The sequence below is a fragment of the Cotesia glomerata genome, linkage group LG1 (assembly GCF_020080835.1).
Source record: "Cotesia glomerata isolate CgM1 linkage group LG1, MPM_Cglom_v2.3, whole genome shotgun sequence".
Classification (NCBI taxonomy): Eukaryota; Metazoa; Arthropoda; class Insecta; order Hymenoptera; family Braconidae; genus Cotesia; species Cotesia glomerata.
The window spans coordinates 5,753,863-5,769,670 of record NC_058158.1 but is presented as its reverse complement, the minus strand read 5'-3'; the positions used below and the strand labels follow the sequence as shown (position 1 = coordinate 5,769,670).

Here is a 15,808-nt window from a genome sequence, read left to right as displayed (position 1 = left end):
TTTTAAAATAGATTTTTTTTTATTTTCATAAAATAGTAGATATTAAACGAGCGAATCGGCTGAAGGAGGATAAAAAAAGGTCGCGAGTGTTTTAACAAAAGACTTTTAAGTAATGCTGACTATAATGTATTATATATATATATATCTGAGGAGACAAAGAGATGAAATGGAGAGTTAAGTGGTGAAATAAAAGCTCTAATATACTCAGAGATACCGCTTCTGTCTAAAAGGCTAATTTTTACCTATTTTTTCTGAATGCTCTGTATAAAATAATGTATGGCATTTAGTCAGAGTAGAGTATTAAAATATAGGTAACACGGCGCCGGAACGTCCAGCAGTTGGACCATAACATACATGTCAGCACACATGTCGTCGGATTGAGACAATAACTAATTACAGGATTGCCAAGCAGGGTTGCTGAGGGCAGTTAGCATGGCAGCACTTGATATTTAATGCCGATGAGATATTTTGTTTTACGATTGACTTTTCTGTGTCACTTAAACTGTACCGTATCCATGTTACGTATTTTAGTACCGGCTATACAATTTCGTATGGAACGAATTGTTCTTTAAACTAGTCCAGTCTTTATTATTGTTGGGACATTAGTGACCGGTTCCTGGGAAATGGTTGCAATTTCAAATGGAATAGAGTCAACCTCTATAAATATTATTTTATTTTGTTCTGAGTATAAGTTTCATTTAAAAATTGCTCACTTGAATTATTCATAAATATATAAATGTGTTTTCGGCAAGTCTGTTTATAAATATTTAAATTAAATTATTGTTTATTTTTACATATAAATGAATTTAGAGAGGAGTTTTGAAATATCGAAAATATCAATTGCTGTATCTTCACAATAAAACACTTTTTGATATCGCGTATAGTCGTAATTGATATTAAATCTCTTTTAATAAATTTTTTTAATTTTCAAAATTTTAGCTTGGAATATTTTTAAATAAATTTTAATTCTTTCTCAAACTTTAGGTTTGTAGATAAGTATTATATATTTTCTTTACAGATATATATGTGTGTAAAGCATTAGTATGAAAGCTAGTTGATAAATTAAATTACCGCAGCTTGTCTTGGACTCGTCGGCATCCACAACTCCTTTAGTTTGTCCTTTTATCATTGTGCTGGCTCTTTCTAGCTGGGTTGATCGCCGCGGCTTTCCTCCTTTGGCTCGTATTATACCTAAATAACGATCTAAAGTTTTACAAACGCGCGAAATGAGGACAACAGCTGCAGGGGTCATAAAATTTTCATTGACTCTCGTCTTGCTCGGCTGTCGTCAACCTTTCCTTCAGTACAGCTATCGCACACCGTCAGCCACTCAAATTCAAACTTGACAGCTGACCATTTTTTTCCATCCCCGCTGCTGCCTTCAACACTTTTTTTTTTTTTTTTTATTAGTCCTACTTATATATACTAAGTAAAGTTGAATATTCATCGGGCACAGTAGGAAGTGTACCGTCAGCTAAATTAGACATAATAAAATTGCTTTTTTATTTCTATTTTTATTTTTGTTTACTCATCAAACTCTATTCATTTTATAAATAAAGAAAAAATCTTTAATACGGGTATTTTTATTTACAATGTTATTTTTTTATGAGTTCACACTTTTTGTGAGATTAATTCGCTTGTTTATTTATAATTAATTAAAATTGTCGCTTTCCAGTGAATAATTAATTAATTAAACGTAATAAAAGCTTTTATTTAACCACAAATGTAATTTCAATTAAAAAAAAAAAAATTCTCTAACTTCCATTAATCGAATTTCGAATTTTAAAGTGAGAGTAAACTATACAGTATAGAGTGTAACTTTATTATTTAAAAAATAATAAAAAATGTCCGTTTGATTTGAGTTAACTCATAAAGTTTATGTGAACCCGCATCATGCTCAAAAGCACCAATTACATCTGGAGTGTAACGAACTAAACTACTCACTCCAAACGACTCTTTATCCACTCTGTATCAGAGTCAACGAGGGTAAAGCAAACCAAAAACCGTGAGAGTTACTTTGGCAAGCTTTCCACTCAGTAATTTTAAATTCAACTGGAATTATTATATTTATTTTACCTAATATATAATATAAATTATCGATATTACCATTAAAGCGAATTGATTTGTTAAATATATTAAGTAGCAACTGTATTTAGGATTTGGATTACGGACGCATTTGTCGTTATTTTTATCATAATGTTAAATGCATTTTTCAGATTCAAGATAACAGGCTTGGAAGAAGTAATTCCATTAGGAAAAGGATGATTTATCGCCAGAGGGATGGTTTATTCCGTACTCCCCTCGACTTCCGCACCGCGAGACCAAAAAATATGTAAGCCAAATAAAAGCCAAAGCCAAAGTTAAAGCCACAGCTAAGCGCAGGAGAAGGGATAGACAAACGCGAGTAAAATTGTCGACCTAAATCGAATGGCGATCGGCATTGTTATTGTTATTTTTTTTTTAATTTATGTATATTTATTATTATTTTGATTATTATTTCAGCTGGAGGTCTATCAGTGGGGGTTATACGACTGAATGATGTACAGCGTGCTCATATGTCATGCGGACATAGGGAGTAGCAACGGGTACTCAGAGTTTTCATCCCTTAGCCTACTGCGCTCCGATGTATAAAATCGGTAATGGTTTATGCTCATGTTTATATTCGTATACATTTATACATAAATATATGTATGTATGTATGGGTTCATGGGTGTAATAGTTTTGATGATATCACGCGTAACGACGCTCAGCTTGTGAGGGTGGGAAAAAGTGGATGTAGATATGCCGGCTGGCGCCAACGTGACCATTGACGCTGGTATTGGGCGCCGACGCGCTGGACTCGTTTAGTTAGTGTTGTAGATATTCTCTGACGTGATTTTTCATTATTTAACAAATTTGTCCTTTTATTTTTATTAAATTGGACGAATTGCTCAGACCTCTACTTTTTATAATTTTAACAACTTTTCTCTCCAGAGTTACTGCTGATTAAATTAATTGAATTTTTTACGACAGGACATAACTGCAAGGAGTAATGGCTAATTAAAAATTTTTATCTTGGGTATTAAATATCGGGTTTTTTTTTTTTTTTTACAAAATCTAGAAATAAGCTATTGAAGAAAATTATTTCAATATCGTAACATGAAACTTCAACATTGTTAGCAGTTAAATTTTTTTGTGGCTTTAGAGATTTAAATTTTTCCAATAGTTTATATGACAACTGAATGATGTAAAATTTTTTTTGTTTGTTTTTTATTGAGTCATGAGGATTTGAAAGCTGGAATTAAAGCTGCAGTTGATTTTCACATTTTTTACACTCTTCAAACTTCTGCAACGCTTCGGAAATTGACGTTCCTAAATTATTGTTTTTATTTTAATTTGAAGAGATATTTATAAACTAAAGTAAAAAATTTACAAAAAAATTTTTTTTGACTGTTTTTGAATTTAAGAGAAAATAAGTGAATGTATATTTTAAAAGTTTACTATATTTGTTTTTACATAGTTATTTCAAGAACTTGTAAATAGAACACTTGAAAATATTTACCAACAATTTATTTTAGTTTGTCGAAAATAATTTAGTAAATAATTTTTTATTGACAACTTAACTGTTTTGTGAAGTAAAAGAATATTCGCGTGGGATTTAAAGATCTGGAAATGTGATTTAAAAACAATAAATTTAATGCATCGAGAGAAAAAACTAGATGATGAAAGTATCTATAGACAATGTAATGTTATAGAGATGTATTCAACTGAAATATGAAACACCACAATAATAAAAAAAAATAAATAAAAAATAATAATAATAGTAAATCTTTAACGACAGCATCGGCAAGACATTAGGGTCGACTACCATTTTAGTGAAGCAAGTAAAATCCCTATTGGCCCGTCAGAACCATACAAATATTTGGCATCGATTCAGAAATACTTAATATTTGCACCTAAGAAAAGATAAATTGCATCTAAGACGTCGTATTGTCGTTATATTTTATGCATCCATATAAATATAAATGTAAAATATTGTCGGCAATAAAATTAACCAGTATAGTATTATATTAGGTATGTAGAAAATAAGAAGCACGGGCAGAGGAAATTATAACAATGTACTGTACTTAACCGGGATTAAAAATTTCCGTGTGAATTGGCTTTGAAATTTAAAATTTCCTCGCTGGTATATAATAATAAATAAGAAATGTTTGTATCGGAAAAGCAGAGATGCGGTGTAGATTATGAAAAAAAAATTATTTTAAATCCTGGGAACTCAAGTGTGCTCAGCGATATAGTGTAAAGCAAAGCAAGACAAGGCAAAGGAATAGAATATAAGATTTTATAACAAAGGGGACAATGATAAAAATACAGGCGCTGTTGCCGCGAGATAGCTGCGAGAGAGCACAGCGCAGACGGGTTGCATCTAAGGAAAGGGCGGGTTCGAGAGGGATAGAGACAAGGGCGATATCCAAGCGTCGAGACGCTTGGCGCCACATTGCCGCGACCCAAATAACAATAATACCCAATGGCGAGTGCTCCTGTACATCCAAGAAAAACCATCTCAATATCTAGAGAAAACCCCGACTTTGTCTTCTGCCGAATCACATAATAACAATATTATTACGTACTTTATTGTTGATATTCTTTAATAAAGCGGTGAGCGAATTTTTACAACAACAATATGTGGACCGATGACCCAAAGACCTTACCCAAAACTTTTTTTATCGATTGATTAATTTATGGTATATCAATAAATACCTTATCTTATTTGAAGATTTAACATTTCGTGGTATCGAAACACCCATTTCCAGTTTTATGGATTCTTAATGTCGATCTATGTTACCGAAACGTAAATATTTAAAAGATAACTTTTTTTAGTTGATAAGAAATTTTAATAAAATTTAATGTGTTTATTGCAAACCTCTCAACATTGATCTAATGAGTACGATTGGTTTTTTCGAGGAAAAAATTAAGTTATAGAAGTTCGAGTTCTTTGGAGAGTAGAAAAACATTTTTAGTTGAGAGGTTTTAAAAAGTTTGTCACAGTAGATTTTTTTGGTATAATATAATAAAACCGTGAATTAGGTGTCATTAAATAGAGTTCTAAATGAAGAGTCCTTTCAGTAAGCTAGTGGGTTTAATAATAATTGAAAATGATAAATAAAGGTCGGAGGTTAAGGAACACCATAATTGGAAAATTGGTACAATGTTTTTTTCTTAGTTTAATAATAAATAATCATTGCGGTGATAAATAATAAAAGAACTGAAGTTTTATCGATAATCAAATTTTTCTATTTTATGGAAAGAAAACTTTGTTGTAAGATTTTTTTTTTTTTTTTTTTTTTTTTTTTTTTTTTTTTTTTTTTCTATGAATAATGAATATCCAACTCATATTTTTGTGTCTAAGGAGTGACATATGCCCGTATGTCTGAGGCTGTATAAATGAGACAGTCATACAGACAGTTATATTATTAGTTACATAATAACCTCCAGTTACATTGCTTTCTTGACGTTTGTTTTTAACTATTAATCAAACAGTTGTATGGAAATTTTGTCACTTTTCAGGAGATAATTAATTAAAAAATTTGATTTTCATTTTTTACAATAATTTTTAAATATTTATCATTCAAATATTTTTATTCTAACTGCGATTTTCGACCATAAAAAGTTAAAAATTTTTTTTCTAGGTTCTTCAATAATTCATTTTCAAGTTTTTCGGATTAAGAAATAAAAAACTTGAAATTATTTAGTAGCTTTAAATAAAAAAATACCGGGATAAAATTTTCAATCTTTCTTTCAAAGTATTTAAAAATTTCCTTCATTGCCGTAACATAAACATTATTTATTGACCCCCTAATAATATCTTGCATTGATAAAATAGAAAAAAAAGATAATAAGTAGATCAAGTACCGACTAGTCAGCCGCTTTACCAAAACCACTTACGCCATCTAGCCAACACGACAACTAAATTAATTCCGCAGACTGATAGTAGATACAAACAGATAACAGCCCGTAGATAAAACTCTAATCAGTCAGCCTCAGACAATGTCACCAATTTATTACCCGTGATAAATAACCTCCATAAAATAAATTTAATAATTCCCACGCTAGATAACTCACTCTAATAAATCAGATCGTCTCAATCTCAATGTAAATAAATTTTTCCTTCTACTATTAATTTAAACTATAATCACTCACATCTTTTTGACACTCTATGCTTGCTAATCAATTCACAGCTATCATAAAAAAGACACATACACATGCAAAAATAAATTACTTAGAACATTTAGCGATCAGGATTTTAACAATGCTTATCAATCGTCCTTGACCGACATCGCAAATTCAATAACTTTATTTATTCACCTTGTTAATATATATATATATTTATTTTTTTTTTTCATTATTTATTTGGATTAAAATACTAATCATCCGCCTATAAATTTTTATCATTAATTATTATTTATTATCCAGAAATAAATAAATATCTACATAAAAATTATAAAAAAAAAAATATCAATTAAACTAAACTATCTTCAAGGCGGATGTGAATTACCAGCTGTTTTTCTTTATTGATGAATTGATAGATGAAAATTTACTTAATTTGTGTTATTTGTTGAGGCTAATTTACATGCCCAGTAATAAACATCACGACCATTAAATACCAGCATATACAAGATTTATCTGGAAGTTAATTAATATTATTTAAGAAGTCCAAATAAAGCGGACTAAACTCGAAAAAACCAGACAACGTCAAACTTACTAGTTATGTTACTCAATAATAACCTTAAGTACTTATTGTTCGTATTATTTATTCTTTATAAACGTAAGTTGTGACAATACAATAAGATTTTTAAATAAGATACTTCCAGCTATTTTATTTATTCTTAAAACTATATTCGAATAATACATCATTCTCTTTATTGCTAATATTATTTTATTATTAATACTATCTATTATCTACCATAATCTGTCTAACTCTGGAGATGATCTACACATATGTTTTTATTTGCCTACAGCTTGTTATAGTATCAAATGCTACCAATGCAATAGCTTGCTGAATGCCGGCTGTGACAACAGTCCTTTTAATAATAGTCTTCTATATGAATGCCCTCTAATCTTCACTTATTGCCGGAAAATAACTTCTATATGTAATTACTTTTTCTGATTATCAATTATGAATTATTTATCTATTTTTATTGGAAATTAATTGGATCAATTTTTAATTTGCTGACAGATTACTTTAAACATCCTACGCAGTATGTGATAAGAAGGGAATGCGCGATTCACATGACAGAACACGAGCCCTGTTACAAGGGAAGACAATTTCGAGGGAGCAGTCAGGATATTTGCGAATGTAAAGACCACGACGGCTGCAATAAAGCGGGCGTTACTTTTTATCACTCCTTAATTATTATTATTATAATTGTTCAATTATTGCTCGTGTTTTTAAAATAAAAGTTTTTATAAGGCAGAAGAGCTTTACTTGATATGTGAGTCATTATTATTATTATGATCATTACATTAAGGGACTACTCGGACAGTTTATTTAAGGTAGTTGTAGCGTGATACACTGTAAAAAGAGCGGTGTTAAAAATGGACTTATTTTAACACCGCGCGGTGTTAAAATAAAATAACACCGGCGTAACGGTGTACTTTTCCAGTGTCAAAACACCGGTGTTAAATCGGTGTAAAAACGGAGTAATACCAGTGTAAAAGCGGAGTAAACAGTCTATTTAAAACATCCAGATTATAAAATCTATAAAACCTAATGAAACTTAGTTTTTAAATTAAGAAAATATATTAAAGTAGTATTCATTACACTGGCCCACAAAAAAAAAAAGTGGTCTGTACTTTTGACCGGACCTATCTATCTTTAGGTATTTTGACGCGCTGAATCCGAATCTGAAGTCAGTTTTGCCCGTACACACTCAAAATTTTGAGTAAAATGCAAAAAAAAACCCCAAAAAATTGCGAAAAACTGGTCACAGCGATGAATAAATTTTTGTGAACCCAGATAAATTATGATTTTTATGTATATCAATTCACTGAATCTGAATCTAAACGTTAAGTAGCCCCTTGAGCCGTCATTTTATCTTCAGGTTCTGAAGATAAAAATTCTGAGAATGAAGATCGTTTGAGAACAAAAAAGTTCGATAATAACGAAGAACAGTTTAAAATTCTAGAAAATCGTTCTCTTCATTCTACTTATACATCATTTTTTATATATTTAAAAATTTTGTCAATTTTTTAATTCTAAGATCATATTTCATCCATTAAAATACACCCAAACTTGATCCGGGTCCACAAAACTTATTTATCACTGTGACCAGTTTTTTGCAATTTTTTGCCTTTTATTAGGGTTTTTTGCATTTTACTCAAAATTTTGAGGGTGTACAGGCAAAACTAACTTCAGATTCGGATTCAGCGCGTCAAAATACATAAAGATAGGTGGGTCCGTTCAAAAGTACAGACCACTTTTTTTTTTGTGGGCAGGTGTAATTTTTATGATTTTTAGTGAAATAAACAAAATTATGCCTATTAAAGTTAAGAAAAAAATGTGTGACTTAGAAAAATATAAAAAGTCTATGAGTATCATCTAGAACAAATTTCAATTTTGGTCTGTAGTTATTTCAATTGTTACATATGTAATACAAACTTTATCAAAAAATTATACAATTTTACACCTCGCATTACAATAATTAATAGTTTTATGAATTAATGAATATACCGTTCAATAGTAGTAATTTAGTGAATAAAAAAATTCATAAAGTAAAATATCTTCAACATCGAAAAATATTTTAATACCGGAAAATTTTTAACACCGCTTTAACACGGGAAAAAAATATTTACACCGGCAGCGGTGTTATTTTAACACCGCTTTCGGTGTTGGAATTTAACCGCAAATTTTAACACCTGCACCGCTTTGGACTTACCCCGGTATTTTTTACAGTGTAGGCATTTCAACAGAAAATTATGAAATTTTTTTTATTGAAAGATAAATGTATTAATAATTCACTACCAAAATTTCAGATCAATTGACCACACCGTTTTTGAGTAATTAATTTTCGAAATTGCATCTTTTACACGTAGAGGTATAGAGAGATGGTAAAGTTAGTATGAAATCTTTGGCCCACTCGAGTGGTACATCATGACGGACAGTAGAAAAAAAAAAAACATGAAAGTAAATTAAAATAAAATGGGGTCAAAAAAGATGTAACTGGATAAAAAAGTTTAATTAAAAAAATTTATTGAGACCTGCAGTACAGGAAGCGAGGGTATTGCATTTATAAAAATAAATTTTTTAGTGTGGGATATAAAAAAGAGAATTTAAAATAATTTATTTTTATATACATACTCTGTTTTGAAAAAAATTTTGTTTTATAGAAAGTTGATAATTTTTTACGATTTGAAATAAAAAGAAGATTTGTGAATTTTAAAGAAAAGCTTTTCATTGTCAGCGAATTTCAGAGGGAAAAAAATTCTTTCCATGATTAAGAAAAATAACTGGTACGTATAAAAGTATTCTTTTGCTGAAAATTATTTCTTTTGTAATGAATATTATTGAACACGATGTTTTTATATATTTGAATTATCAGTGTGATCGAACTAAATCAATTATTGTAGTTTGTTATAATTATTATTAAAGTAAATAGATAAAATAGATATTAAATGATATAACGATGATGATAATAATAGCGTACGAGCCCTTTTGTCTATAATGTTTCGAGGTCAGAGTATATATTATTACAGAGTAAACTATCATCCACCGGATCCGTTCTATTTTGCGTGTGTAGAATTGGCATTGACATGAAAATGAATCTCGGAAGATTATTGCATCTAGCTAGTATTATACCTCTAATAAAAGTCGGGGGAAAATTGTCCATAAGTGAGTCAATAAAATAATTCAATAAATTAATTAATCACCAGTCATCATAATCATAATTTATCATATGATATCAATTGAAAATATTTATATGGAACAGTTGAATATTTATGTTTGCAAACGGTAACCCAAAATTTACAGTCGATTTAGTGGGTTACTCATGACAAATTAAATGACATAATCTCTCAAAAATGAATAAAATTTCCCGGTCACTACTTTATCGCCGTTTAAATAATAGTATACGATCGCTGATATAATACTGTTATGACATAATACAGACAGTGCATTCACACCACTCAACCAAGTAAAGTACGAGTAGAGAAGATCACCGTCATCGTCGCTCGCTCATCGTCATCATCTACTCAGTACTATAGAGCTAGGCATACCAGCGGCTAAGTCGTCGTCGGTGGGTTCCGTGTCACAGGAAAAGAAGCATTATCCACTCAGAGCTCTGTCGGTTCTCTCTTTCGAGCAACCACTTTACTTTGTGCTCTAGTTTAAATGTGTGTATTCACCACCCACCTACTTTAATCCCTCCTATTTCTTCGTGCCTACTTGTCTATATTCTATGTACCATATATATTTATTCATTAACAATTCTCCTACAAAGTTATCGTCACATGTCATAAATACCGATATAAAATAGATTTTTTCTTAATATGTATACCCTACTCGTCAATAACTATTGATATTTTTAAATATTTATTTTTTGTCCTTCGAGATCCTTTATAATACTTTTTTTTACGATTTCATAACAAAGTATATAATAATGAAGTGGTAAAAATTGCAATTAGAGTCTTTTTTTTTCATACAAAATTTTATACTTATATTTATGTGCTGCAAAAATAAATCGTATATGCAAAACAAATTGTAGGATAAAAAACAGTATTTTTGGAAAATTATTTTTAGTAATCAAAAATAGAATTTTCTATCAAGAAATTGAAAAAAAAAATAGAGAGCTAAACAAAACTGAGTGTTAATGAACAATATTTAGGACATAAAAAAAAAAGTTTTTTTTTCTAAGAATCGATGATGACAAAAAAAATTCACTAAATTTTACACAATGTTCAAAATAATTTTTTGAATTCTTACTTTCTATATTAATCTACATTTTTTACTATATCATATTAAATAACACTTGAAATATTATAATTATCTTTCACTAAGATCAAGTATTTTCACGATTCTAAACTCTTTAATCTAAAAAAAATAAACATAAAGCTAAATATCAAGAACAAAACGACAATGCATTAAAAAAACACATGTCGATTAAATATTTTAGCAAAAATAAAGTGAACAACAAAATAAGCAAAAAAAAAATATCGATCGACCTTTGGGTCTGACTTGGTAGCAACGAGATTTGAGATGATCCCCACTAGCAGCACCGTAGTAGCAGGAACAACATAGAACAATATATATAGCTGTACTCCGTCTCTTTCGATCCCGAATCAGGCATCTGCGTCGGTTCCTAGTTCCCGCGCACACAAGCTAGCTGTCCCATGGACATTAGTCCCCCCAATGGTGGTGTGGGTGTCGGAAAGCGTCGCTCGTGGGGTGGCAGAGCCGTGCCAACCAGTGCCGACGACATCAACAGTGCTGTCTGAGCTCTCGAAGTTGTGGGGTCGCTCGGTCGGTAGGTCGGCAACCCCGCTTTAAGAATAAAAACCTCGATCATTCAATCTCGAGTCTTCGTCAAAGTTATACCGTTGATTGTGCTACTCCTCGAGTACACTTAATCCTCTTACTTGTGATACAGATACGTCTTTCGTCGTAAGTACCATCAATAATACACTCAACGCTCTGCAGCACTTATCAATCCTCATTATCATCTGCATTAACATTCAACGCTCTTCATTATAATTTATAGATAATAAAATACATATATGTCTTCATTACACATAACAAAATTATTAACAAATAAATATAATTTTGTGCCAAAGGTTACTAATCATGAAGGCCCATACACTTGTCGTGGGTGCTTGCTTCTTACTCGGTTTGTCTGGTAAGTTTATCAATTATTAATCTTTAACATTTAATTAACATCAATCGACCGCGATAAATTTTTTCTTTGTCTTCCGGGGGTTGATGATTGTTGATTGATTTTACTCAAGCTAAGAAGAAATATTTTCAAATTTTAAGCTGTCAGACAAGCGATAAATAAATCGCGATTACCATTTCACTTGAAAAAGCTTAAAGGTTCGGGTTTTCATAAAAATCCATTTCAAGTAGTTTGAAATTATCAAGTCTGACGTCCCTTTGTCTGTATCCGCACCCCTTGGTTAAAGCGGCGCAGGCGTCTGCCGGATCGATGACGATGGCCGTGCGCGCGTCCCGGCGCGGCAAACGGAACAAGATATTTCTGTGTTATATCGTACAGCAGCTAAAGAAAATCAACTTCGCATAGATACAAATATAGATGGAGATATGAATGTCCTTACATTAAATATTTTATTTGATCGGTTGCTCATTTATTTGCCTGTGAATTAACTGAGACTTGGTTAAGGTCTTATTTCTTAGATTTAGATAGTAGTAATTATAAATATAAAACAGACAATGATCTTGAAACGTTTATCACGTAGATGTTTATTGTCACACTATTGTTGTTATGAATTATCCAATTGTGCTAACTGGAGCGGCAATTACTGGTATAGTGTCTAATGTAACCGTAACGATCGACTGTTTGAAAAATAAAACATATATACGTCAAATGTATAAATATAGATGTAAGCGGTGAGATTGAGGGTGCAAGCGAGGGTGGGTAGCAGTGAACTACATAATCGAAAGGCTATGTAATACTTTTATCGTCGTTTTCAGAGGAAATTTGTAGGATAGTCATTTTTTTTTATTTAAAATTTATTTTATGTAAATAATGTGCATTATATTTTTATTTAGAAGGATGATTATTTTTTTAGTTATTTTTAAATTAATTAGCTTTTACATTGCGGACTTTTATAATTTTTTTGTGGGATTTATTTGACAAAATTATTTAACGATTTATTAAAATTTATTTTCAAGGAAAGAAGCTAGCAAAAAAAAATTTAATATAAAAAAAAAAAATAGATAAAATGGTTTGGTTTATTTAGAAAAATTGTAAAGATAGATAATTTCCTTTTGAGAAAGACGATATTTATTTTTCAATGTTTTATTTTATTTCACGTACGGGATAAGAATGTAGAGAGAAAAAATAATAATGTAATAGTTTAAATTTGAGTAAAGAGAACGAGGCAATTGCTTCGACGTCATTGGTATACCGCGGCTATACACTTTCTAGGGCAAGTTAGCGGGTATATACCGAGCTACATTGATTTTCAAGCAGACCACGGCCAGGGAATCATTGGTGAACCGATGTTCGTTCATTCAACCCTTATCTACTTGTTTAAATTATCAATAAATCATTACTTAGTTGAATTAGTATATTTTATTTACTGAGAACTTCATTTTAGAGAAACTAAGCTAGACTGAACTGAACTAGAAATTTTTTTATGAGCTCCGGTAATCTAATCGTTTTGGAAATAAAATATTAACTCCTATCTGAACGCTGTGACTCAGAGCAATTATATTAAGTAAGGAAAGTAAATTGATAAAATGTATAATGACCTTTTGTTTTTTTAGGCGTTAATGCACTCGAATGTTACGTGTGTAACAGCTACACTGACAGCCGGTGTGCTGACAAAGAACCACATCCAAGTCTTATTCAAAAATGTGACATGCTTTCAAGTGGTGGTACCAAGTACACTATGTGCAGAAAAACCGTGCAGTCTATTGAATTCGCAGTGAATGGATGTACGTATTTTAATTATTTAATTTTTTTTGTTAGTTAACTTTTATTTCGAAAATTAATTAGTAAAAATACAAAATTTTTTAATGAATAGCTTTAGTAATTGTTGAAAGAAATTTAACCATTCAAAAATTTTATTTTATATTTTTTAAAACGTTGATTCAATTTATTTATTTAATAAAAATTTTTTGTAAATTAAAATATTATAATTTTTAAAATATTTATCCTTTTTATTGAGATTAAAAATTTTTTTTGAAAATTTTATAATTTGTATCAGTAATTATCTTTAAAAAAATTTCTATTAATTTTTAATAAATTATTGGTAGTAATTATTATCAAAAAATAGTTTCATAATTTTTTGAAAAATTTGGTTTAATTGATTTTAATCATCAAACATCTTTTAAAATAATACAAAATAAATTAATATAAAAAAATGAATTTTGTAGTGCCACCAGAAATAAGAACCATAAGAACTTGCGGATACGATGAATCAAACTACAAAGGCCGATGCTACCAACGCGGAGGTTTCGGAGGTCGACAGGAGGTCTGCTCGTGCTTAACCGATCGCTGCAACTCAGCGACAACGATTTTGGACAAAGCACCCCACTTTATTTTAATGCTTGTGTGTATTATCGGTAGTGCCGTGCGCACCCTGGTCGGCAACTAATAAACGACAGCCCTTGAGCGCGTAGCAATCGGGCCTTCGAGGAGCCGGCCGACCATGATGACACCGAACTTAAAACGCAATGTCATCATCCTCGTTCCGGACTCGTAGCAACAATCTTATTGAACAAAATAAATAAATTATAACAGCAACAAAACCATTTATTAATGGCAACGAAAATATTTAAAATTGTCGATAAAGTCGGATGTTTAATGTTGTTGATTGCGTTATTGTTGCCGGCGTGACGGTACGTCCGCGCCTCTCCTTAAGAACAATTTCATTGATACCAAAAAATAATAACTATAATTACTACTAATAATTTAAAATAAAAATTAATATTTATAAGTTAACAATAATAATAAAAATAAAAATAACAATAATTATAATAATGATAATGATATTGATATTAAGGAGAGATAATAATAATAAAGTGTAAATGATTGTATGAACACGCTTATAATTATTATTGCCGTATAAAATGCACAATTGAGAGGTGGTCGGGCCCCGGTGGAATGACATCAACACCGTATCAAACGCTATGCAATTTAAATCTTTATTAAAATCTTAAAAACAATATTAATAATTAATTAATTAATTATTTAAGTTATTATTACTAATTACGGGCCAATTCGCATGCACGGGGAATTTAATTGTAGCTCCGTCGCCTCGAGTATTACTCACACTGCCTCGAAAAAGATAAACGATTCTCTTGAAATTACTTTTTATTATTTATTATTATAATTATTGTCATTAATTATAATGATCGATGATTGTTTTTTTAAGTTGTATTGATATGATATGAAGTGAGTTAATTTATTCTTTAATAAATTTCGATGATGCTCGGAAAATAAATTTATGTAAATTAAATAAAAATAATAAAAGTAAATTCAGTAACTAGGGAGTCAGCTCGGGCACTGTTCACACTTTATTAAGTAAAACTAAATAAAACAAAACTCATGTTCTGTGTGTAGAGCTTCATTAAAAAAGATTAATTACAGATGAATGCGTTATGAATTTTAAGAGAGATTATTCATATAAATAAATATAAAAATTAATATAAAAAAAAAAATTAATAAATAAATAAAAATTATTACTAGAGAGAAGTCTCTTTGTTCTAGCGAAATCAATGTGCATCGTGGATATTGTCATCACGATCTCATTATTTAATTGATTAAATTTTAAAAGTTCGACTAAATAAAGAGTATATTGTGTTAATAGATAAATCCTTTAGATTGTTTTTGCATTACATTAATTATTCATTTTCCTCGTAACTTATTTTAGAATTTTTATTTTTTTCTGCTGACTATCAAGAATAATTTTTACTAAAATTTTATTTCAGCCTTAATTACTTTTTTTTTTTATTAATACTGTGTAAATATATTTTTATTTCCATTTAAAATTTATTGATAAAATGGATTTAAAAATTAAACTGTTGAGAAATTAAAATATTTTAATTTAAAATCTAAAGCTTGAAGTTATAAATTTTTCGTAAAAGAACAGC

The 15,808-nt window shown here is 30.0% G+C and overlaps 1 protein-coding gene and 1 long non-coding RNA gene across 2 annotated transcripts; both read left to right on the top strand.

Moving 5' to 3' along the window:
• Nucleotides 1-9,034: 9,034 nt before the first annotated feature.
• Nucleotides 9,035-10,528, top strand: LOC123271340. The gene is made up of 3 exons (XR_006510840.1): nucleotides 9,035-9,257; nucleotides 9,367-9,489; nucleotides 9,733-10,528. It is a non-coding gene; the product is annotated as an uncharacterized LOC123271340 (long non-coding RNA).
• Nucleotides 10,529-11,414: 886 nt separating this feature from the next.
• LOC123263516 lies at nucleotides 11,415-15,530 on the top strand. The gene is made up of 4 exons (XM_044726362.1): nucleotides 11,415-11,635; nucleotides 11,806-11,867; nucleotides 13,478-13,648; nucleotides 14,090-15,530. The coding sequence occupies exons 2-4, from the start codon at nucleotides 11,816-11,818 to the stop codon at nucleotides 14,308-14,310; spliced, it is 444 nt and encodes a 147-aa protein (XP_044582297.1). The 5' UTR covers nucleotides 11,415-11,635; nucleotides 11,806-11,815; the 3' UTR covers nucleotides 14,311-15,530.
• Nucleotides 15,531-15,808: the final 278 nt, after the last annotated feature.